At 39.6% G+C, this 24,035-nt stretch overlaps 1 protein-coding gene across 5 annotated transcripts in view; it reads right to left on the bottom strand.

Moving 5' to 3' along the window:
- The window catches only part of LOC133629702 (ATP-dependent 6-phosphofructokinase, platelet type-like), a 70,343-nt gene that overhangs the window by 2,472 nt on the left and 43,836 nt on the right, over nucleotides 1-24,035 (bottom strand). For all 5 annotated transcript variants that reach the window (XM_062020611.1, XM_062020612.1, XM_062020614.1 and 2 more), the window contains 5 exons: nucleotides 19,431-19,595; nucleotides 12,513-12,574; nucleotides 11,607-11,718; nucleotides 2,559-2,658; nucleotides 354-459 (listed from right to left, as the gene is read on the bottom strand). In XM_062020611.1, coding sequence (XP_061876595.1) covers nucleotides 354-459; nucleotides 2,559-2,658; nucleotides 11,607-11,718; nucleotides 12,513-12,574; nucleotides 19,431-19,595 — 545 coding nt within the window. The remainder of the gene's footprint in view (nucleotides 1-353; nucleotides 460-2,558; nucleotides 2,659-11,606; nucleotides 11,719-12,512; nucleotides 12,575-19,430; nucleotides 19,596-24,035) is intronic.

Consider the following 24,035-nt stretch of genomic DNA (forward strand, 5'->3'; position numbering starts at 1 on the left):
CGTGGTATGAGACTGAGCACCTCACAATCTGACGCTCTGGTTCAGAAAGAGTCTGAAGGCTGGAGCAGGAACACCTGGGAAGACCCGTGGACCCAGATAAGTGGAAGAAAGGGATGGATGGATGGATGGATGGATGGATGGATGGATGGATGGATGGATGGATGGATGGATGGATGGATGGATGGATGGATGGATGGATGGATGGATGGATGTACGTAACCCCAAACATCGCAACACTGCCAGGAGTTTGCCATCATTGCTAACTTCTGTGAGGACACCACTGAAGTCTTCCAAGACCTGATGTGAACGTGAGATGAATTCAAGAACTGTATGTGAGCCCAGGTCATACGTACACAAAGTCAGTCCGCTCCTTGAGTTGGACCACCGGCTGGAAGATGAGAGCCCTGCGCCGCATTCCCAGCAGGCAGCAACTGTCCTCGCTGTTGGCAAACACTCGGCCTGCGGGGCGTGAACACAGAAGTCAACACCCGGCAGAGGATCCGAGCACAGATCTGAGCACAGATCCAGAAAAGGGAGGTTGACACAACAGGAGCTGGGTGGTGGTGCAAAGCGAGATGAAACGTGTTCATGACACAAACCAGCAAAGATGGGGAGATGTTAGCGCGTGATGCTAACTGGAACAACTGCGTGGCCAAAAAGGACAAGATGGAACAGTTCCTGCATAAATAAGACTTCTTCCATCCTGACGACACGTTTGTTCAAAGTCTGCATGTTACTCAAACTACTTAAAGTTGTGTTCAGAACGCTGAAATGAGTGTGAATGCTAAAGTTGCGTGGTAGCATCTTCCAGGTAAAAGTGTGTTGACTTTCCTTCGTCTCAATGACAGTCCAAGGAAAAAGAAGATTTCCTTCAGGTGATGTAAGGACAACTGGAGACATCAGGACCAAACAGGAACTGGGATGATTAAGACTGGCATGTGTTTTTCGCAGGTTCTGAGTCGGCCTTTCTCCCCTCAAGGGTGCTCCTGATTTTCGGGATCTCATTGGTTTGAGTGTTTAAATGTGTTTACATCCAAACTGCGACCAAATACCCTTTTTCAAAGTGGAAATGCTTAAAGTTGTCTTTGAAAATGACCCTCCTCCCTCCTCCAAGTCCACCTGACAGGAGAGGTCCGTACTTTCCTCACAGTCCCATCCTTCTTGAGTTGTGCTGCTACAACCTACATATCCATATGTCATCATTCCTTCAAATTCTGCAGGAAAATAACACGATTCGAGATGAAGATGCCTCAGGTCTTCTGTAGGTGACCATGCAAATGTGCTGAAAGGAACCTAACCACAGTGTCTGTTTTGGGATAGATATTTGATTTTTAGGTCTGGAACTAAGAAATAAGTGACAATCTAGAACTAAGAGATAAGTGACAATCTAGAACCGAGAGATAAGTGACAATCTAGAACCGAGAGATAAGTGACAATCTACAACCAAGAAATAAGTGACAATCTAGAACTAAGAGATAAGTGACAATATAGAACTAAGAAATAAGTGACAATCTAGAACTAAGAAATAAGTGACAATCTAGAACTAAGAAATAAGTGACAATCTAGAACTAAGAGATAAGTGACAATCTAGAACTAAGAAATAAGTGACAATCTAGAACTAAGAGATAAGTGACAATCTAGAACTAAGAAATAAGTGACAATCTAGAACTAAGAGATAAGTGACAATCTAGAACTAAGAAATAAGTGACAATCTAGAACTAAGAAATAAGTGACAATCTAGAACTAAGAAATAAGTGACAATCTAGAACTAGGAAATAAGTGACAGTCTTGTCAGCATTAGATGTGTTTTTTAATCCCTTAAGACAACCGCATAGCAGTGATGTCACTTTAATTGACATATTAATTCATCATGTCATCCTACTTTGATGTAATCTGAACCAGTTGTTGTTGATGTTTGCAGCATTTATCGTCTTTATTTTGCAGAATTTTCCTGTTTCTTGAAACGTTTCTGTGTTTGGAGCGTTGGACGTTTAGCGTACGAACTGGCGCTCACCTTAACTCCGTCACAGCGCTCTTGCAACACCATTACTTGACCTTCCTTGGTGGAAATAAGGTGTGTCCAATATATTTTTCTATTTTGACCAGGCAGAGCAGAGCGTCCAGAAACAAGTCAAGCTAGCGATGGACTGGCAGCTTTTACTTGGCTATGGTGGTTGTCATGGCAGCACAGATGAGACAGACAAGGACATGGAGATGATCATGTAGGCAGCGTGAAAAGTAAAGAAACATTTACCTTCATCTTATGTCATCCATCAAGATACGACATACAAGAAAAACACATTTGGACTTTAGGTGAAGGCTTTACACGTATGCAGTGTCACTTGTTTACAGAAATAGATCCGGTATTTCTTCCCCCAGATACTGTATGACATATTGCTGAATCATGCACAGGTAGCAGGGAAATGTTTCATTTATTGACAGCACGTGATGTCAATGCTCCATAAATCATCTCCTCTGAGAGGATATAAATACATCAAGATTCTGGATCAACATCCACCAGCTTAGTTCTCAGAGTGAAAGATGACATTAGGTCTCACCTTGTCTGAAGGTCTCCAGCAGCTTCTTGGAGACCCACTGCATGGCCTTGGCCGAGATCTTGGTCCCAAAGTTTCGGTCAAATGGAGACGGCGCTCCTCCCTTTTAAAGCACAAGTGTGTTCAAGCCACTTTTTTATAAAGAACTAACTCACATTTTAAGCAAATATTCTCATTCAAGGCTCTTTTTCAGGACAAGGACCCCAAAACTGATGGAGAAATGGAGCGGGGACCCCCAACAAGACTTGTGTTTTGAATCAAACTGGGTCTAAAGAAACATTTTTAACCTTTGCTTTTTGAGGAAGAGTGTCGGCTTATTCCTCTTTTTCTTGTGTTTTTTTGTCGTGGTACAAATATATACAGTTTTTTTTCCGATCCAAACACTTGAACTGTACCGGGGGGGTCCAAAGAAGAATGCATAGTGTTGGAAGCAGATCAGAATCATATCCATATTTAAGTGTTACTTCTTTCTAAACTCCTATAGTTATATAAAGAATAGCTAGTATTCTTCCTTCTTTTGAGTCTCATAGTAAGGGGTTGGCCTTCTCAATTGGAATGTGTCAGAGTAGAGATAACTCGGAGTAGTCTAAACAAAGGGAGTGGGGGCGGGGGACAGAGGGAAGATCACGTGACTTCCGGGGGTTTGAGGGGAGACCGAGCTAGACCGATCTGGACCGGGCTAGGGAACGCTTGGGTGCTGGGTTGGTCTCAGGTTTGTCCTCTAAGCTTGGAGAATAAACCACAAAATACCAATTACTGCCTGTTGATTGAATATAAACATCAGCTTATGTGCCATAAAAAGAATCTGGGAGAGACTAGCAATTTGAATTCCATATTGGAGGAATGCTGGTCAACGCAACAATAGGTATATACAGTACGTGTGTGTGTGTGTGTGTATGTGTGTGTATATATATATATATATATATATATATATATGTATGGGTATGTATATATGTATGTAAATATGTATTTATGTATATATATGTGTATTATATGTGTTTAACCATGAATTGATTAACGTGGACCCCGACTTAAACAAGTTGAAAAAGTTATCGGGGTGTTACCATTTAGTGGTCAATTGTACGGAATATGTACTGTACTGTGCAATCTACTAATAAAAGGCTCAATCAATCAATACTTTTAAAATTGAGATTGAATTGTAGTTTGTGCACACTTGTATGTAAGAAAGACTCAGAAAAAGATTGAGTTTACAGACTGTGCCTGTTGATGAGTGCTAACTAAATATGACATCGCTACAACGGCTAACATGGTGGATTGTCGGAGCGTTACGACTACCATAGTCAGACGTACTGTGCTTCAACATACAAGTATAATTATGGTGTGTGTGTGTGTAAGGACCCCATAAGGCACCTATTAGCAGAGTGTTTTCTGTCGCAATATTATGCAAAACCAACTTTTCTTACCTTCTTGTACCTGCTGATGTGTATTTGGGATCTGCAAAAGTCCCGAAAATGTGCGCGCGTCCGCCTTTGTAGTCAATAAGCTCCTTCTTTTCTCTATCTTCTATTTGTGGGGCATTCATCTTCGCTGTTGCCATTTCTAATAGAAAGTAGTGTACACTTCTAACTTATAACTGTTGGTAGACTCGCTATGGAATCGCTAAAAACTACCGATACAACAAAGACGATGGAGAGAAGACGTTGTCTAAGTGGAGGCACGTAAATAAGACCGCCCACAAAAGAGGAGACGGTCAGAAAGCAGCTTGAAAACGGTCTGTAAAGCATAATCTATGCAACATTTTGACCAAAGAACCACCATGACATGTTATGTAGGTCACAGGGAAGTCTTTTAATGGGGAAAATAATCATAAACATCAGTGTTTCCCACACATTCATTTATTTGTGGCGGCCCGCCACGAAAGAATTACGTCCGCCACAAATAAAATTAAAAATTAAAAAATTAAAAATTAAAAATATATATTTTTATTTATTTATTTATTTTTTGTCCTGTCCAGCTTCTCAGGCAAATCATATAGTTGATGTAGATGCCCATATAGGCTGTACACATTTACTTTACAAAAGAAAAGTGTAGGATACTTCTCTTGTTGCCTTATTTGTATTTGACTTTATTAAATGTATTTATATTAGAAACACAACATGTGTATACAACAAAGGGTGCAAAGTCTGCAGGCAGTAGGAAACACATGGTTAAGTGTAGGGAGTAAAACTGATGGCAGTCTAAAGTTCAAGATTTTTGGAGCTCTTTGTTCAGTGGATCAGATGTTTGATGAAGCTCTGTGTCTATCTACCACCACTACTGTTTTCTGTTTATTTGTTATAGGACACCTCTGCCTCTGTTTCACTTTATGTTGCTGGTAAATAATATGGTTGTAGTAGTAGGCTAAGGTTAAATTATTTAGTATGCATTAATTAAAGGGGCAGAGCTTTAAGAGACATTTTAGCTTTTATATTTTATAAGATATATTTTTTGTAAGAACCACAATTAATAAATATATTTAATTGAATAACTTATTGTTCAAATCTGTATATAAATATGTACATAAAGTGTTGTAATTATATTGTAAAATGGATGGATGGATGGACGTTTAAAACAAAACTGTTATTATTATTAGTAAGTATACATTTTTTGAGCCTTTTTAGAGAAAATCAAATCATTGTAGCAAATTATGCAAATTACTCGATGATGTCATGGTGACCACGCCCATAGCCACGCCCCCACCGCCACAGATATCTTGGCAGTTTATGGGAAACACTGAACATCATTACTGTGCCTTATAATTTGGTGCGCCCTATGGTCCGAAAAATATTGTAGTTACTTTTGCGAGAGATTGTATGCACAAAAAGGATGAAAATACTGACCGACTCGTCAAGGTTGGGGGATTTAGTGTTGGATAATGGTGTGTTGGGGTAATTCCGACCAAATGGAGTGCACCACTTGGCTGCAACCAGCAGAGGCGCTGTTGATTGAGTCTCAGGTAGTTAGTGAGCTAAAGAAGTCCGCTACGGCTACATCCTCAAAGACATCTTCTGCTGCTTTATTCTGCTGAAAACTACACTGGAGTGGCAAAATTAGTTCAGAATATTAAATGTAAAACAAATATTTCAATCCCTGTCTGTATAGTGTCATGTCTGTGTGATCATGTTTTTGTGTTGTTTGTTTTTTGGACTCTTTCTAGTTCCTGGTTGCACTTCCTTGTTTGTTTGTTTCCATAGCAACTCATTAGTTTTCACCTGTCCTGTCACGCACCTGTTTTCACTGATCATGTCACTATTTAAGCTTTTCATTTTCTGTTGGTCTTGCTGGCGACATAATGTCAGGACATGGACTAAGATGCAGTTTCCTGCGTGTGTTGCTTTCCCGAGATGCAAACGAACTGAAGCGGACACGGCGTGGAGGTAAGGACATGTTTTTATTTGACACTAACAAGGCTCAAAAGGGTATAACAAAAGGCGCTCACAGCGGAGGTAAAAAACTTGACTATGAAAACAAAAGGCTACTACAAACATGAAACAAAAACTTACTTGGCATGGGACATGGCATGAAGCAAAACGATGATAACGTGCAGAGCATAAATATGGAGCATGGATGTGATGTCGCCAGAAAGACCAACAGAAAATGACAAGCTTAAATAGTGACATGATCAGTGAAAACAGGTGCGTGACTCAAAACGTGAAACAGGTGCGTGACAGAGGTGAAAACTAATGAGTTGCTATGGAAACAAACAAACAAGGAAGTGCAACCAGGAACTAAAAAGAGTCCAAAAAACAAACACGTGGCCAAAACAAAAACATGATCACACAGACATGACATATAGGACTTTACAGAAACATTCAAACCAACAAAAGATTGTACATCAATAAAGTGTAATTACCGTATTTTCCGCACCATAAGCCGCACCTAAAAACCACAATTTTTCTCAAAAGCTGACAGTGCGGCTAATAACCCGGTGCGCCTTATATATGGATTAATATTAATATTTATTTTCATAAAGTTTAGGTCTCGCAACTACGGTAAAGAGCCGCCATCTTTTTTCCCCGTAGAAGAGGAAGCGCTTCTTCTTCTACGGTAAGCAACCGCCCCATAGAAGAGGAAGCACTTCTTCTTCTACGGTAAGCAACCGCCCCATAGAAGAGGAAGCGCTTCTTTTTCTACGGTAAGCAACCGCCCCCATAGAAGAGGAAGCGCTTCTTCTTCTACGGTAAGCAACCGCCCCCATAGAAGAGGAAGCGCTTCTTCTTCTACTGTAAGCAACCGCCCCATAGAAGAGGAAGCACTTCTTCTTCTACGGTAAGCAACCGCCCCATAGAAGAGGAAGCGCTTCTTTTTCTACGGTAAGCAACCGCCCCCATAGAAGAGGAAGCGCTTCTTCTTCTACTGTAAGCAACCGCCAAGGTGAGCACCCGCCCCCGTAGAAGAAGAAGCGCTTCTTCTTCTACTGTAAGCAACCGCACCCGCCCCCGTAGAAGAAGAAGCGCGCGGATATTACGTTTCATTTCATTTGTGTGTTTCTGTAAAGACCACAAAATGTCTCCTACTAAGAGACACGCGTACAAGGTTCCACTGACTTTTGATATTCCTGTGAACCGCACTGTGGATACAACGGGAACATGTACGTTGAATATTCGCACCACAGGGAATGAGAAGTCGTCCTACCGTGGTTCTAGCTTGCCATGCTAACGGCCAGAAACTTTCACCCACGGTGATATTCAAAAGGAAGACCTTGCCAAAAGAGAACTTTCCAGCCGGCGTCATCATAAAAGCTAACTGGAAGGGATGGATGGATGAAGAAAAAATGAGCGAAGAGACCGGGTGACTTTTTTCACGCAGCTACATCCCTGTTGATCTATGACTGCATGCGCGTCCACTTCACAGATGGTGTCAAAAAACAAGTGAAGCACACCGAAGAAGAAGAATTCGATGGATTTGTGGATGAGGAATAACTTCAGAAAATGAGCTTTAAATGTTTATTTTGTGTGTTGTGTGACATTAACGTTCGAGCAACGTTGAGTTATTGATGTTGCTATTGCTCGGCACTATTTTGAGTGTTACTATTTTTGTGATTGCACATTTGCACATTACCTTTTGGGAGTGAACAGAGTTGTTAGAACGCTGGTTTGTAATATATTATTAAAGTTGGACTGACCTATCTGACTGTTTTGTTGACATTCCCTTTAGCGTAGCGTAGGTGCGGCTAATAGGTAAACAAAGTTTTGAAATATGCCGTTCATTGAACGTGCGGCTAATAACACGGGGCGCCTTATGGTGCGGAAAATACGGTAGGTCATTTTGTAAAATGTTGACAACAACAACATGCATTTGATGTGTCTAACATTTGAATGTTGAAACGCTGCATCTTCCAAAGAATAATGGAACATTCCAGCAAACTCTCTCCCTGCGCTGCTCTCCATATTTAAATGGTCGTACTCGTCAGTTGCAGCCAAAGTTCCCCAAAGTGCTTCTTTATTTACTTTCCTGCCCCGCTAGCTTGCTGCCGAGACAAGTCTCCCCGAGGATCACCAAAAGCCTGTTTGATCCACTTTTAGCCCCACTAATCTCATGACGCACAAAGAAAGCAACACAAATGCAACTAAGCTGAGAGGAATGAAGCAAAGTATTGAAATAGCAGCTGGTGTTTCTCTCAAGAAGCTCCGTTGCAGTTGATTTCCTTTGACAACGCGTGTCAGATCACAGCAAAGGTCATTTAAGGAGAGCTTTCATCAAGAATATCTTCAGATTGAACCAACTCAGAATCAAACTAACACGCACACACTTGCTAAAAACCCTACTGATTAGTGATTAGAACGCAAATGAATGTTACTAATTAGTGATCAGAAGCAGGTGAGTCTTCAGAAGGCAAATTAATGTTATTAATTAGTGATCAGAAGCAGGTGAGTCTTCAGAACGCAAATCAATGTTACTAATTAGTGATCAGAAGCAGGGGAGTCTTCAGAAGGCAAATTAGTGTTACTAATTAGTGATCAGAAACAGGTGAGTCTTCAGAACGCAAATTAGTGTTACTGATTAGTGATCAGAAGCAGGTGAGTCTTCAGAAAACAAATCAGTGTTACTAATTAGTTATCAGAAGCAGGTGAGTCTTCAGAACGCAAATTAGTGTTACTAATTAGTGATCAGAAGCAGGTGAGTCTTCAGAATGCAAATTAATGTTACTAATTAGTGATCAGAAGCAGGTGAGTCTTCAGAACGCAAATTAGTGTTACTAATTAGTGATCAGAAGCAGGTGAGTCTTCAGAATGCAAATTAATGTTACTAATTAGTGATCATAAGCAGGTGAGTCTTCAGAACGCAAATTAATGTTACTAATTAGTGATCAGAAGCAGGGGAGTCTTCAGAACGCAAATTAATGTTTTAATTAGTGATCAGAAGCAGGGGAGTCTTCAGAAGGCAAATTAATGTTACTAATTAGTGATCAGAAGCAGGGGAGTCTTCAGAACGCAAATTAATGTTATTAATTAGTGATCAGAAGCAGGGGAGTCTTCAGAAGGCAAATTAATGTTATTAATTAGTGATCAGAAGCAGGTGAGTCTTCAGAAGGCAAATTCATGTTATTAGTTAGTGATCAGAAGCAGGTGAGTCTTCAGAACGCAAAATAGTGTTACTAGTTAGTGATCAGGAGCAGGTGAGTCTCCAGAACGCAAATTAGTGTTACTAATTAGTGATCAGAAACAGGTGAGTCTTCAGAACGCAAATTAGTGTTACTGATTAGTGATCAGAAGCAGGTGAGTGTTCAGAATGCAAATTAATGTTACTAATTAGTGATCAGAAGCAGGTGAGTCTTCAGAAAACAAATCAGTGTTACTAATTAGTGATCAGAAGCAGGTGAGTCTTCAGAATGCAAATCAGTGTTACTAATTAGTGATCAGAAGCAGGTGAGTCTTCAGAACGCAAATTAGTGTTACTAATTAGTGATCAGAATCAGGTGAGTCTTCAGAACGCAGATTAGTGTTACTAATTAGTGATCAGAAGCAGGTGAGTCTTAAGAACGCAAATCAGTGTTACTAATTAGTGATCAGAAGCAGGTGAGTCTTCAGAAGGCAAATTAGTGTTACTAATTAGTGATCAGAAGCAAGTGAGTCTTCAGAACGCAAATCAGTGTTACTAATTAGTGATCAGAACCGGATGAGTCTTCAGAACGCAAATTAATGGTACTAATTAGTGAACAGAAGCAGGTGAGTCTTCAGAACGCAAATCAGTATTACTAATTAGTGATCAGATGCAGGTGAGTCTTCAGAAGGCAAATTAATGTTATTAATTAGTGATCAGAAGCAGGTGAGTCTTCAGAAGGCAAATTCATGTTATTAGTTAGTGATCAGAAGCAGGTGAGTCTTCAGAACGCAAAATAGTGTTACTAGTTAGTGATCAGGAGCAGGTGAGTCTCCAGAACGCAAATTAGTGTTACTAATTAGTGATCAGAAACAGGTGAGTCTTCAGAACGCAAATTAGTGTTACTGATTAGTGATCAGAAGCAGGTGAGTGTTCAGAATGCAAATTAATGTTACTAATTAGTGATCAGAAGCAGGTGAGTCTTCAGAAAACAAATCAGTGTTACTAATTAGTGATCAGAAGCAGGTGAGTCTTCAGAACGCAAATTAGTGTTACTAATTAGTGATCAGAATCAGGTGAGTCTTCAGAACGCAAATTAGTGTTACTAATTAGTGATCAGAAGCAGGTGAGTCTTCAGAACGCAAATCAGTGTTACTAATTAGTGATCAGAAGCAGGTGAGTCTTCAGAAGGCAAATTAGTGTTACTAATTAGTGATCAGAAGCAAGTGAGTCTTCGGAACGCAAATCAGTGTTACTAATTAGTGATCAGAAGCAGGTGAGTCTTCAGAACGCAAATTAATGTTACTAATTAGTGATCAGAAGCAGGTGAGTCTTCAGAACGCAAATCAGTATTACTAATTAGTGATCAGATGCAGGTGAGTCTTCAGAAGGCAAATTAGTGTTACTATTTAGTGATCAGATGCAGGTGAGTCTTCAGAACGCAAATTAGTGTTACTAATTAGTGATCAGAAGCAGGTGAGTGTTCAGAACGCAAATTAATGTTACTAATTAGTGATCAGAAGCAGGTGAGTCTTCAGAAGGCAAATTAATGTTACTAATTAGTGATCAGAAGCAGGTGAGTCTTCAGAACGCAAATTAATGTTACTAATTAGTGATCAGAAGCAGGTGCGTCTTCAGAACGCAAATTAATGTTACTAATTAGTGATCAGATGCAGGTGAGTCTTCAGAACGCAAATTAATGTTACTAATTAGTGATCAAAAACAGGTGAGTCTTCAGAACGCAAATTAGTGTCACTGATTAGTGATCAGAAGCAGGTGAGTCGTCAGAATGCAAATTAATGTTACTAATTAGTGATCAGATGCAGGTGAGTCTTCAGAAGGCAAATTAGTGTTACTGATTAGTGATCAGAAACAGGTGAGTCTTCAGAATGCAAATTAATGTTACTGATTAGTGATCAGATGCAGGTGAGTCTTCAGAACGCAAATTAGTGTTACTAATTAGTGATCAGATGATCACTAATCAGCAGCATGTGTGAAGATCACCACTCATGACTGAAGTGGAGGAAGTGCAGTAGGATTGAAAAAACAAGCAGAAGATAACAAAAAAAGTAAACTACACAGGAAGATAACAAGTTTAAAAAAAATAAAAAATAAAAAAATATTATTTTTTTTTTAAATAAATAAAATAAAATAAAATAATTTACAAAAAAAAAATAAAAATATATATATATCTTGTGTTTTTTTACCACACATATATATATATATATATATATATATATATATATATATATATATATATATATATATATATATATATCTTATTTACATGACAGCATTTGTGTTTGTATATGCTGATGTTTATCATTTCTATTGCATGTGGAGCAGCGACCGCCTTCATTTAACGTCCGTCTTTAATTCAGCATCATTTATGTTCTTGTATGGATTGTTATGACTCAAGTCTGTGGAACGTGACTTTGAGAGAGCGATGGTGTCGCTTTGGTCATGCACGTGTTTGATGTTTACCGCCCACAGGTGTGTTCTTCCTACCTGCTGCATGTGTCCCAGGACATTCTTCCTGCAGTCAAACACACCTTTCCCTTCTTCCGTGTACAGCTGGTAGATGAAGTCCGTGGTGTAGTTGTCATTGCAGTTCTCGTTCCTGCCAGTGGGAAGTCACACCAGGTCATTACACCTTCACTCACCAGGAGGGATGGGCACCCAAACATGGTTCCACTGAAGGAACCAGAGCCAAACACTAGTCCCTCCTCATTACCCTAATACCCAACTGTGCAATATTACCCTTCGAGTGCAATACTGATAGTTATTTATTACTCCGGTACTCTTGTCTTGTTCTGTATATTGTACAGTATTTTGTATTTCTATAGTGTTCTGTATATTGTACAGTATTTTGTATTTCTATAGTGTTCTGTATATTGTACAGTATTTTGTATTTGCATAGTGTTTTGTATATTGTACAGGATTGCTTATCATTTTTATTGGATAGTAGTCTGTTTATTTCAATTGTTAGTTTTTACTTTATTACCTGTAATTTATTTTTACCCCACATTTGTTCCCACTACCGCACCTTAAATTGGAGTCCTTAATCTCGTTAAATGCAAATATAATGACAATAAAGTCCATTCTATTCTATTATGCACCAATGATAGATGCATTCATGAACACTGGGAATAATGGGCATCAAACATGACAACTCAGGTTCAGTCTGGGTGTTTTGGTTCAGTTTTACTTTGATGTCTTGTAGATTCCATTATTTTGGTTTAACTTATATCATTTAAATATTTAAATGAATAATCTGTCAACTATAATACCACAACACTTAATTTAAATAAAAAGGCATTGCTTTTAAGTAGCGTTGGTGCTAGTATTTAGTTCCAATGTAAACAATACCCATCCTGACATATTGATTGACAGAATAAAGTGTGAGTGTATCACCTGAGCACCAGGCCTCGTTGAATACTTGTCTTCATTTTCTCTGTCAGGTGCTCAACGTTGGCCTGTGGAAGTAACAACACAACACATGTTGGCACCACGCCATCTAGTGGATGACCGAGAAGGAGGAATAATGACCCTTAAAGGCCTACTGAAAGCCACTACTAGCGACCACGCAGTCTGATAGTTTATATATCAATGATGAAATCTTAACATTGCAACACATGCCAATACGGCCGGGTTAACTTATAAAGTGACGTTTAAAATTTCCCGGGAAATATCCGGCTGAAACGTTGCGGTATGATGACGACGAAGTCAGTATAACGGAAGTTATGGTACCCCGTAGAATCCTATACAAAAAGCTCTGTTTTCATTTCATAATTCCACAGTATTCTGGACATCTTTTGCAATTTGTTTAATGAACAATGAGGGCTGCAAAGAAGACAGTTGTAGGTGGGATCGGTGTATTAGCGGCTGGCTGTAGCAACACAACAAGGAGGACTTTGTTGGATAGCAGACGCGCTAGCCGCCAACCTCACCTTGACTTCCTACGTCTCCGGGCCGCCAAACGCATCGGGTGAAGTCCTTCGTCCTTCTGCCGATCGCTGGAACGCAGGTGAGCACGGGTGTTGATGAGTAGATGAGGTCTGGCTGGTGTAGGTGGAGAGCTAATGTTTTTAGCATAGCTCTGTGCGGTCCGGTTGCTAAGTTGCTAAGTTAGCTTCAATGGCGTCGTTAGCACAGCATTGTTAACCTTCGCCAGGCTGGAAAGCATTAACCGTGTATTTACATGTCCACGGTTTAATAGTATTGTTGATTTTCTATCTATCCTTCCAGTCAGGGGTTTATTTTTTTTGTTTCTATATGCAGTTAATGCACGATGCTATCACGTTAGCTTGTAGCTAAAGCATTTCGCCGATGTATTGTCGTGGAGATAAAAGGCACTGAATGTCCATTTCGCGTTCTCAACTCTCATTTTCAAGAGGATATAGTATCCCAGGTGGTTTAAAATACAAATCTGTGATCCACAATAGAAAAAGGAGAGAGTGTGGAATCCAATGAGCCAGCTTGTACCTAAGTTACGGTCAGAGCGAAAAAAGATACGTCCATCACTGCCTCTCAAGTCCTTCACTGTAACGTTCCTCATCCACGAATCTTTCATCCTCGCTCAAATTAATGGGGTAATCGTCACTTTCTCGGTCCGAATCTCTCTCGCTCCATTGTAAACAACGGGGAATTGTGAGGAATACTAGCTCCTGTGACGTCACGCTACTTCCGCTACAGGCAAGGCTTTTTTTTATCAGCGAGCAAAAGTTGCCAACTTTATCGACGTTGTTCTATACTAAATCCTTTCAGAAAAAATATGGCAATATCGCGAAATGATCAAGTATGACACATAGAATGGATCTGCTATCCCCGTTTAAATAAAAAATAATAATTTCAGTAGGCCTATAAAGGGCCACGTAGACAAGAACAATAGTCACATGTGCTTGGTTGTGTCTCACGGTGTAGAATCGCTACATAATAATCCTCAATAATCTTATAAACTTGGCAAAACCAGTAAAGTTGTCACGTTGTGTAAATTGTAAATAAAAAGAAAATACAATGATTTGCAAATCCTTTTCAATCTATATTCAATTGAGTAGACTGCAAAGACAAGATAATTAACGCTGCAACTGGTCAACTTTATTTTTTGCAAATATTAGCTCATTTGATGCCTGCAACATGTTTCAAAAAAACAGCACAAGTGGCAAAAAGGACTGAGAAAGTTGAGCAAACACTTATATGGAGCATCCCACAGGTGAACAGGCTAATTGGGAACAGGTGGGTGCCATGATTGGGTATAAAAGCAGCTTCCATGAAATGCTCAGTCATTCACAAACAAGGACGGGGCGAGGGTCACCACTTTGTCAACAAATGCCTGAGCAAATTGTTGAAGGACAACATTTCTCAACAAGGAATTTAGGGATTCCACCATCTACGCTCCGTAATATCATCAAAAGGGTTCAGAGAATCTGGAGAAATCACTGCACGTAAGCGGCAAGGCCGAAAACCAACATTGAATGCACGTGACCTTGGATCCCTCAGGCGGTACTGCATCAAAAAGGGACATCAGTGTGTAAAGGATATCACCACATGGGCTCAGGAACACTTCAGGAAACCACTGTCAGTAACTACAGTCGGTCGCTACATCTGTAAGTGCAAGTTAAAACTCTACTATGCAAAGCAAAAGCCATTTATCAACAAGACCCAGAAACGGCGCTATAAAAAATGTGTGGCGCATTATAATAATAATAATAATAATAATACATTTTATTTGGTATAGTGCTTTTAGTGTACTCAAAGACGCTTTACAGGATAAAAAATATATATATAAAACAGTTCAAAGTTCATAATGAAGCGTCAAATAGCACAACGGAGACCCCGGACTGTTGAACAACTTAAAGGCCTACTGAAATGAATTTTTTTTATTTAAACGGGGATAGCAGATCTATTCTATGTGTCATACTTGATCATTTCGCGATATTGCCATATTTTTGCTGAAAGGATTTAGTATAGAACAACGACGATAAAGATTGCAACTTTTGGTATCTGATAAAAAAAAGGCTTGCCCCTACCGGAAGTAGCGTGACGTAGTCAGTTGAACATATACGCAAAGTTCCCTATTGTTTACAATGATGGCCGCATGAAGTGAGAGAGATTCGGACCGAGAAAGCGACAATTTCCCCATTAATTTGAGCGAGGATGAAAGATTTGTGGATGAGTAAAGTGCAAGTGAAGGACTAGTGGGGAGTTGAAGCTATTCAGATAGGGAAGATGCTGTGAGAGCCGGGGGTGACCTGATATTCAGCTGGGAATGACTACAACAGTAAATAAACACAAGACATATATATACTCTATTAGCCACAACACAACCAGGCTTATATTTAATATGCCACAAATTAATCCTGCATAAAAACACCTGCGTGTTTGTTATGCTAGCTCCTAGCTCCTAGCTACTAGCTCCTAGCTCCATAGAACACGCCAATACAATTCAAACACCTGATCAACACACACAATCACTCAGCCCAAAAGACCGTTTACCTAACCCAAGGTTCATAAAGCTTATATATTTTTAAAAAGTTACGTACGTGACGCGCACATACGGTCAAGTTATCGAATGTTTAGCAGCCAAGGCTGCATACTCACGGTACCTGATATTCAGCTGGGAATGACTACAACAGTAAATAAACACAAGACATATATATACTCTATTAGCCACAACACAACCAGGCTTATATTTAATATGCCACAAATTAATCCTGCATAATAACACCTGCGTGTTTGTTATGCTAGCTCCTAGCTCCTCTGCTAGCTCCTAGCTCCATAGAACACGCCAATACAATTCAAACACCTGATCAACACACACAATCACTCAGCCCAAAAGACCGTTCACCTAACCCAAGGTTCATAAAGCTTATATATTTTAAAAAAGTTACGAACGTGACGCGCACGTAGGTACGGTACGTGTTATGCTCGCTCCTCTGCTAGCTCCTAGCTCCATAGAACACGCCAATACAATTCAAACACATGATCAACACACACAATCACTCAGCCCAAAAGACCGTTCACCTAACCCAAGGTTCATAAAGCTTATATATTTTAAAAAAGTTACGTACATACGCAAAAAAAAGCCAAAGCTGCATACTCACAGTAGCACGTCTGCGTCTTTGTCATCCAAATCAAAGTAATCCTGGTAAGAGTCTGTGTTGTCCCAGTTCTCTACAGGCGTCTGTGTATCGAAGTCAAAAGTCCTCCTGGTTAGAGTCTCTGTTATCCGAGTTCTTCCATCTTGACTGCATCTTTCGGGAATGTAAACAAAGAAGCGCCGGCTGTGTACTGTTGTGGCTGACTACGTTCGAAAAATACGTCCATTTCGCACCGACAACTTTCTTCTTTGCTTGCTCAGCTTCCTTCTCCATAATGTAATGAACATGATTGAAACAGATTCACGAACACAGATGTCCAGAATACTGTGGAATTATGAAATGAAAACAGAGCTTTTTCGTATTGGCTTCAATGTGGAAGGCATACCCGTGTTCCCCGGTCTACGTCACGCGCATACGTCATCCTCAGAGGCGTTTCGAACCGGAAGTTTAGCGGCAAATTTAAAATGTCACTTTATAAGTTAACCCGGCCGTATTGGCATGTGTTATAATGTTAAGATTTCATCATGGATATATAAACTATCAGACTGCGTGGTCGCTAGTAGTGGCTTTCAGTAGGCCTTTAAGCTGTACATCAAGCAAGAATGGGAAAGAATTCCACTTCAAAAATGTGTCTCCTCACTTCCCAAACCTTTACTGAGTGTTGTTAAAAGGAAAGGCCATGTAACACACTGGTAAAAATGCCTTTTTTGACATGTGTTGCTGCCATTAAATTGTAACTTCAGGATTATTTGCAAAAAATAAGAAAGTTTCTCAGTGTGAACATGAAATATCTTGTTTTTGTCGTCTATTCAATTGAATATACCGTATTTTCCGCACCATAAGCCGCACCTAAAAACCACAATTTTTCTCAAAAGCTGACAGTGTGCCTAATAACCCGGTGCGCCTTATATATGGATTAATATTAATATTTATTTTCATAAAGTTTAGGTCTCGCAACTACGGTAAACAGCCGCCATCTTTTTTCCCCATAGAAGAGGAAGCGCTTCTTCTTCTACTGTAAGCAACCGCCCCCATAGAAGAGGAAGCGCTTCTTCTTCTACTGTAAGCAACCGCCCCCACAGAAGAGGAAGCGCTTCTTTTTCTACTGTAAGCAACCGCCCCCATAGAAGAGGAAGCGCTTCTTCTTCTACTGTAAGCAACCGCCCCCACAGAAGAGGAAGCGCTTCTTCTTCTACTGTAAGCAACCGCCCCATAGAAGAGGAAGCGCTTCTTCTTCTACTGTAAGCAACCGCCAAGGTGAGCACCCGCCCCCGTAGAAGAAGAAGCGCTTCTTCTTCTACTGTAAGCAACCGCACCCGCCCCCGTAGAAGAAGAAGCGCGCGGATATTACGTTTCATTTCATTTGTGTGTTTCTGTAAAGACCACAAAATGTCTCCTACTAAGAGACACGCGTACAAGGTTCCACTGACTTTTGATATTCCCGTGAACCGCACTGTGGATACAACGGGAACACGTACGGTGAATATTCGCACCACAGGGAATGAGAAGTCGTCTTCACCGTGGTTCTAGCTTGCCATGCTAACGGCCAGAAACTTCCACCCACGGTGATATTCAAAAGGAAGACCTTGCCAAAAGAGAACTTTCCAGCCGGCGTCATCATAAAAACTAACTGGAAGGGATGGATGGATGAAGAAAAGATGAGCGAGTGGTTGATAGACGTTTACGCGAAGAGACCGGGTGACTTTTTTTTCACGCAGCTCCGTTCCTGTTGATCTACGACTGCATGCGCGTCCACATCACAGATGGTGTCAAAAAACAAGTGAAGCACACCGAAGAAGAAGAATTCGATGGATTTGTGGATGAGGAATAACTTCAGAAAGTGAGCTTTAAATGTTTATTTTGTGTGTCGTGTGACATTAACGTTCGAGCAACGTTGAGTTATTGATGTTGCTATTGCTCGGCACTATTTTGAGTGTTACTATTTTTGTGATTGCACATTTGCACATTACCTTTTGGGAGTGAACAGAGTTGTTAGAACGCTGGTTTGTAATATATTATTAAAGTTTGACTGACCTATCTGACTGTTTTGTTGACATTCCCTTTAGCGTAGCGTAGGTGCGGCTAATAGCACGGGGCGGCTAATAGGTAAACAAAGTTTCGAAATATGCCGTTCATTGAACGTGCGGCTAATAACACGGGGCGCCTTATGGTGCGGAAAATACAGTAAGTTGAAATGGATTTGTTGTATTCTCTTTTTATTTAGCATTTACACAACGTGACAACTTCCCCTGCTTTTGGCTTGTGTATGTTCTTCTTGCTGCTGCACATGAATTAGACCAGTGTTTTTCAACCACTGTGCCGCGGCACACTAGTGTGCCGTGAGATACAGTCTGGTGTGCCGTGGGAGATGATCTAATTTCACCTATTTGGGTTAAAAATATTTTTTGCAAAGCAGTAATTATAGTCTGCAAATGATGTGTTGTTGTTGAGTGTCGGTGCTGTCTAGAGATCGGCAGAGTAACCGTGTAATACTCTTCCATATCAGTAGGTGGCAGCCAGTAGCTAATTGCTTTGTAGATGTCGGAAACAGCGGGAGGCAGCGTGCAGGTAAAAAGGTGTCTAAGGCTTAAACCAAAAATAAACAAAAGGTGAGTGCCCCTAAGAAAAGGCATTAAAGCGTAGGGAAGGCTATGCACTGAACTGGCTACAAAGTAAACAAAAACAGAATGCTGGACGACAGCAAAGACTTACTGTGGAGCAAAGACAGTGTACATCCGAACATGACATGACAATCAACAATGTCCCCACAAAGACGGATACAAACAACTGAAATATTCTTGATTGCTAAAACAAAGTAGATGTGGGAAATATCGCTTTTAAGAAGACATGAAACTGCTATAGGAAAATACCAAAAAAAAAGAGAAAAAGCCACCAAAATAGGAGCGCAAGACAAGAACTAAAACACAACAGACAGGAAAACAGCAAAAAACTCTAAATAAGTCATGTCGTTACAGTACACCTACTTTGAGACAAGAGCTATAGTGATGCATGGTTGGTTATGCTTTAAATTCATATCCAACAATTGCAACAACGACTTTTTACTGTCAACTGAGTTTTGTTTTTTAATGATTTCTGCTGGTCGTGTGCCTCCGGTTTTTTCAACACTAAAAATGTGCCTTGGCTCAAAAAAGGTTGAAAAACACTGAATTAGACAACATTGTGAAACTAGTCTCATGTTGTTCCACTTCCAGCAAGTAGCATAGAAGATCACCTGCAGGTCTCTGATGTCAAAAGGCTCCTCGTAGATGTAGGCGGCGTCGGCCCCGGCCGCCAGGCCAGCGACGGTGGCCAGGTAGCCACAGTAGCCCCCCATGGTCTCGATGATGAACACGCGCCTCTTGGTCCCGCTGGCCGACTGCTTGATGCGGTCGCAGGTCTGACACGGGCACAGATGCAATGTTAGTCCCTCACTTGTCTTCAAGGTGTTTGGACTGTTAGTCACGTCGCCATGCCAACTCACAAAAAAAAATGACAATTAAATTTTGAAACATAGTTTATCTTCAATTTCGACTCTTTAAAATTCAAAATTCAACCGAAAAAAAGAAGAGAAAAACTTTAAAAAATAATTTATGGAACATCATTAGTAATTTTTCCTGATTAAGATTAATTTTAGAATTTTGATGATTAATAATTAATGATGTTTACACTTAATTGAACGGTTTAAAAGAGGAGAAAACATGAAAAAAATGACAATTAAATTTTGAAACATAGTTTATCTTCAATTTCGACTCTTTAAAATTCAAAATTCAACCGAAAAAAAGAAGAGAAAAACTTTAAAAAATAATTTATGGAACATCATTAGTAATTTTTCCTGATTAAGATTAATTTTAGAATTTTGATGATTAATAATTAATGATATTTACACTTAATTGAACGGTTTAAAAGAGGAGAAAACACGAAAAAAATGACAATTAAATTTTGAAACATAGTTTATCTTCAATTTCGACTCTTTAAAATTCAAAATTCAACCGAAAAAAAGAAGAGAAAAACTTAAAAAAATAATTTATGGAACATCATCAGTAATTTTTCCTGATTAAGATTAATTTTAGAATTTTGATGACATGTTTTAAATAGGTTAAAATCCAATCTGCACTTTGTTAGAATATATAACAAATTGGACCAAGCTATATTTCTAACAAAGACAAATCATTATTTCTTTTAGATTTTCCAAAACAAAAATTTTAAAAGAAATTCAAAAGACTTTGAAATAAGATTTAAATTTGATTCTACAGATTTTCTAGATTTGCCAGAATAATTTTTTTGAATTTTAATCATAATAAGTTTGAAGAAATATTTCACAAATATTCTTCGTCGAAAAAACAGAAGCTAAAATGAAGAATTAAATTAAAATGTATTTATTATTCTTTACAATAAAAAAAATAAATTTACTTGAACATTGATTTAAATTGTCAGGAAAGAAGAGGAAGGAATTTAAAAGGTAAAAAGGTATATGTGTTTAAAAATCCTAAAATCATTTTTAAGGTTGTATTTTTTCTCTAAAATTGTCTTTCTGAAAGTTATAAGAAGCAAAATAAAAAAAATAATGAATTTATTTAAACAAGTGAAGACCAAGTCTTTAAAATATTTTCTTGGATTTTCAAATTCTACTTGAGTTTTGTCTCTCTTAGAAATAAAAATGTCGGGCAAAGCGAGACCAGCTTGCTAGTAAATAAATAACATTTAAAAAATAGAGGCAGCTCACTGGTAAGTGCTGCTATTTGAGCTATTTTTAGAACAGGCCAGCGGGCTACTCATCATTACGGGCTACCTGGTGCCCGCGGGCACCGCGTTGGTGACCCCTGGGTTAGAGTGTCCGCCCTGAGATTGGTAGGTTGTGAGTTCAAACCCCGGCCGAGTCGTACCAAAGACTATAAAAATGGGAGCCATTACCTCCCTGCTTGGCACTCAGCAGCAAGGCTTGGAATTGGGGGTTAAACACCAAAAATGATTCCCGGGCGCGGCCACCGCTGCTGCCCACTGCTCCCCTCACCTCCCAGGGGGTGAACAAGGGGATGGGTCAAATGCAGAGAATAAATGTCACCACACCTAGTGTGTGTGTGACTATCATTGGTACTTTAACTTAAGACAAAGGGGTTTCGTTTCTTTTCGATCTAACGTGTAAAAATCGGCTTGTTCTTGGTAGCTAGCAATGCAGCTAATGTTAAAGTTAAGTTAAGATAAAGTAGCAATGATTGTCACACACACACTAGGTGTGGCGAAATTTGTCCTCTGCATTTGACCCATCCCCTTGTTCACCCCCTGGGAGGTGAGGGGAGCAGTGAGCAGCAGCGGTGGCCCCGCTCGGGAGTCATTTGGTGATTTAACCCCCAATTCCAAGTGCCAAGCAGGGAGGTAATGGCTCCCATTTTTATAGTCATTGTTATGACTCGGCCGGGGTTTGAACTCACGACCTACCCATCTCAGGGCGGGCACTCTAACCACTAGGCCACTGAGTAGGTTAGCAATCTTTGATCAATATTAAAGTGACTCACTCCACGGACAGTTGTCTCTTTGATCCAGCTGGCCAGGGATATTTTTTCCGGTTTATTTTGGTAAGCACTCCATTTACGTCGAAATAGCTTGTCTTCAAATTTCACGTTTTGCAGCTTCGAGTTGCTTTTACTTTTACACTCTCAGCTTCTGTCTTCTCCAACGTCTCACCCTTCCTTTGTGCTCGCGCCTTGACAGCCCTAATAAATTCCCTTTAAAATTAATAAGAAATCAAATCACGCCCGGACCCCTAAAAACAACCATTTTAACATAGAACTGTTACATGCCTTTTAAAAGTACAAACAAACTTTTAAGAAATGATGTATTAAAAAAAAAATAATAATATACCAAAAACAACTTTTTGAAGTAATAAAGTACAGACTTTTATGGTATCTCTTTGGAGCTGCTTCTCCATCAAACACATTAGCAACAGCTTCTCTATTATCACATGGATAAATGTCTGCTGTTCAGAAATGATTTGAATGCTTTTGGCCGGCGTTATTCACTCATTCTGCCTGGGTGTGGTGCAGACCAGCTGTGCTCCACTCCAACTGCTTCATCAAGTCGGCTACAATCTAATATTTATGATCCACTTCTTCTCAGCCCACTCACTACCTTCGTTCTTATTGTTGGGAAAACACAAATGCTAATGCTAGCGAGTAGGAGCAGGTGTTTTGGTCGGATCTTACGGGTTTCACGGTGGGATTTCGCTACGCCACCTAGCGGCGGGGAGGCTTAACAATCAGTGGAGAGAGCTTGTATCCTTAAGAATATCGTTGAATGGGGCACTTGTGTCGTTGTACCGCAACATGGCCGACACGCATTTACGTGGCCACCTACCACGGATACATTTGGACCGCCACAATTTCTTGCATCGCTGGAGACTTTTACACGAAACACGTGTCGCTCTTCTCACAGGCGATTAAAGATGTATGCGTCGCATGATCATTTATCAGGTCTTCATGTGTGTGCGTTGTTCTGAGGGCAGCCATGTTGGACAGGGCAAACCCACTCATTTGAGGGCAGAGTGAAAAAGAAATGCACGGCTTTTGTTTCAAGGAGGAGCCACACTTAAGTCAGTTTGAGTCCTACATGAACATAAAGGAAAACGTCAGTAACAGCACGAGGGACACACAAAAAGTGATACATTTCGTTAGCGTGAAGAGAAATAAAATGCAATATTTTTTGAGTTGATAGGTGTGAGATGATTTCATGTTGAGAAATTATTTCCTTAAAACAATGAATGCACATTTTTGTATTTTGGCCTAATAATACCTGTATTAATTTTTGGAATAAAGGAATATTGATTTTTCATATTTTCCTCGGCGTGCGCCAACACTGATTATTCCAGGCATCGCGATGCGGCTTGTGACGCTCCATCGGTTAGAACATTTTCAAAAATGTATTCTTCTCCCAGATAAAATCATAAAACACAACCGCAGCACTCGCAAGTTTGCCGGAACGTAAAAAAGTTGTGCGGACAGTTTCAAGGCGCAGACTGTATAGTAGTTTAGAATGGTCTACCGGGACATGAAGGATGACGAGGGGTTGGTTGATCAACAATCTTTTCATTGTCCAGACGGACAAATGGACGCCACTAATATTACTGACAGGCTGCTGCTCTATCAAACCTATAAAATTACTTTTTTTAGTTATAAGTTAATGATAAAGGATTATGTTTGAAAGTATTTTATAATTCTGAAAAATGAATGTTGGTTTTTGTATCAGACTTCATGTCATAAGAGCAGCGTTTTGTTGCAGAAAATGGAGCGTTCTGATTGTTGTTTATTTGATCTAATGCAAATATGAATTGTTCTAACAGTATTGTTGTTTATTTTATCTAATGCAAATATGCATTGTTCTAACAGTATTGTTGTTTATTTTATCTAATGCAAATATGCATTGTTCTAACAGTATTGTTGTTTATTTTATCTAATGCAAATATGAATTGTTCTAACAGTATTGTTGTTTATTTTATCTAATGCAAATATGCATTGTTCAAACAGTATTGTTGTTTATTTTATCTAATGCAAATATGCATTGTTCTAACAGTATTGTTGTTTATTTTATCTAATGCAAATATGAATTGTTCAAACAATAATCCTGAATGGGAAAAAAGATACATCAAAATCTGTAATATTTCGTAATTATATCGCAGTACCACAAATTGTAATGGAATTAAAAGGTGACCTGCCTAGGAGGTCACACCCCTACTACGGTATGTACAGTGCATCTGCAAAGTATTCACACTCATCTGAGTCTAGTCAGGGAGGTAACCAAGACCATGGTCACTCTGTCAGAACTACAGCATTGCTCTGTGGAGAGA

Source organism: Entelurus aequoreus, linkage group LG15 (genome assembly GCF_033978785.1).
Source record: "Entelurus aequoreus isolate RoL-2023_Sb linkage group LG15, RoL_Eaeq_v1.1, whole genome shotgun sequence".
Lineage (NCBI taxonomy): Eukaryota > Metazoa > Chordata > Actinopteri > Syngnathiformes > Syngnathidae > Entelurus > Entelurus aequoreus.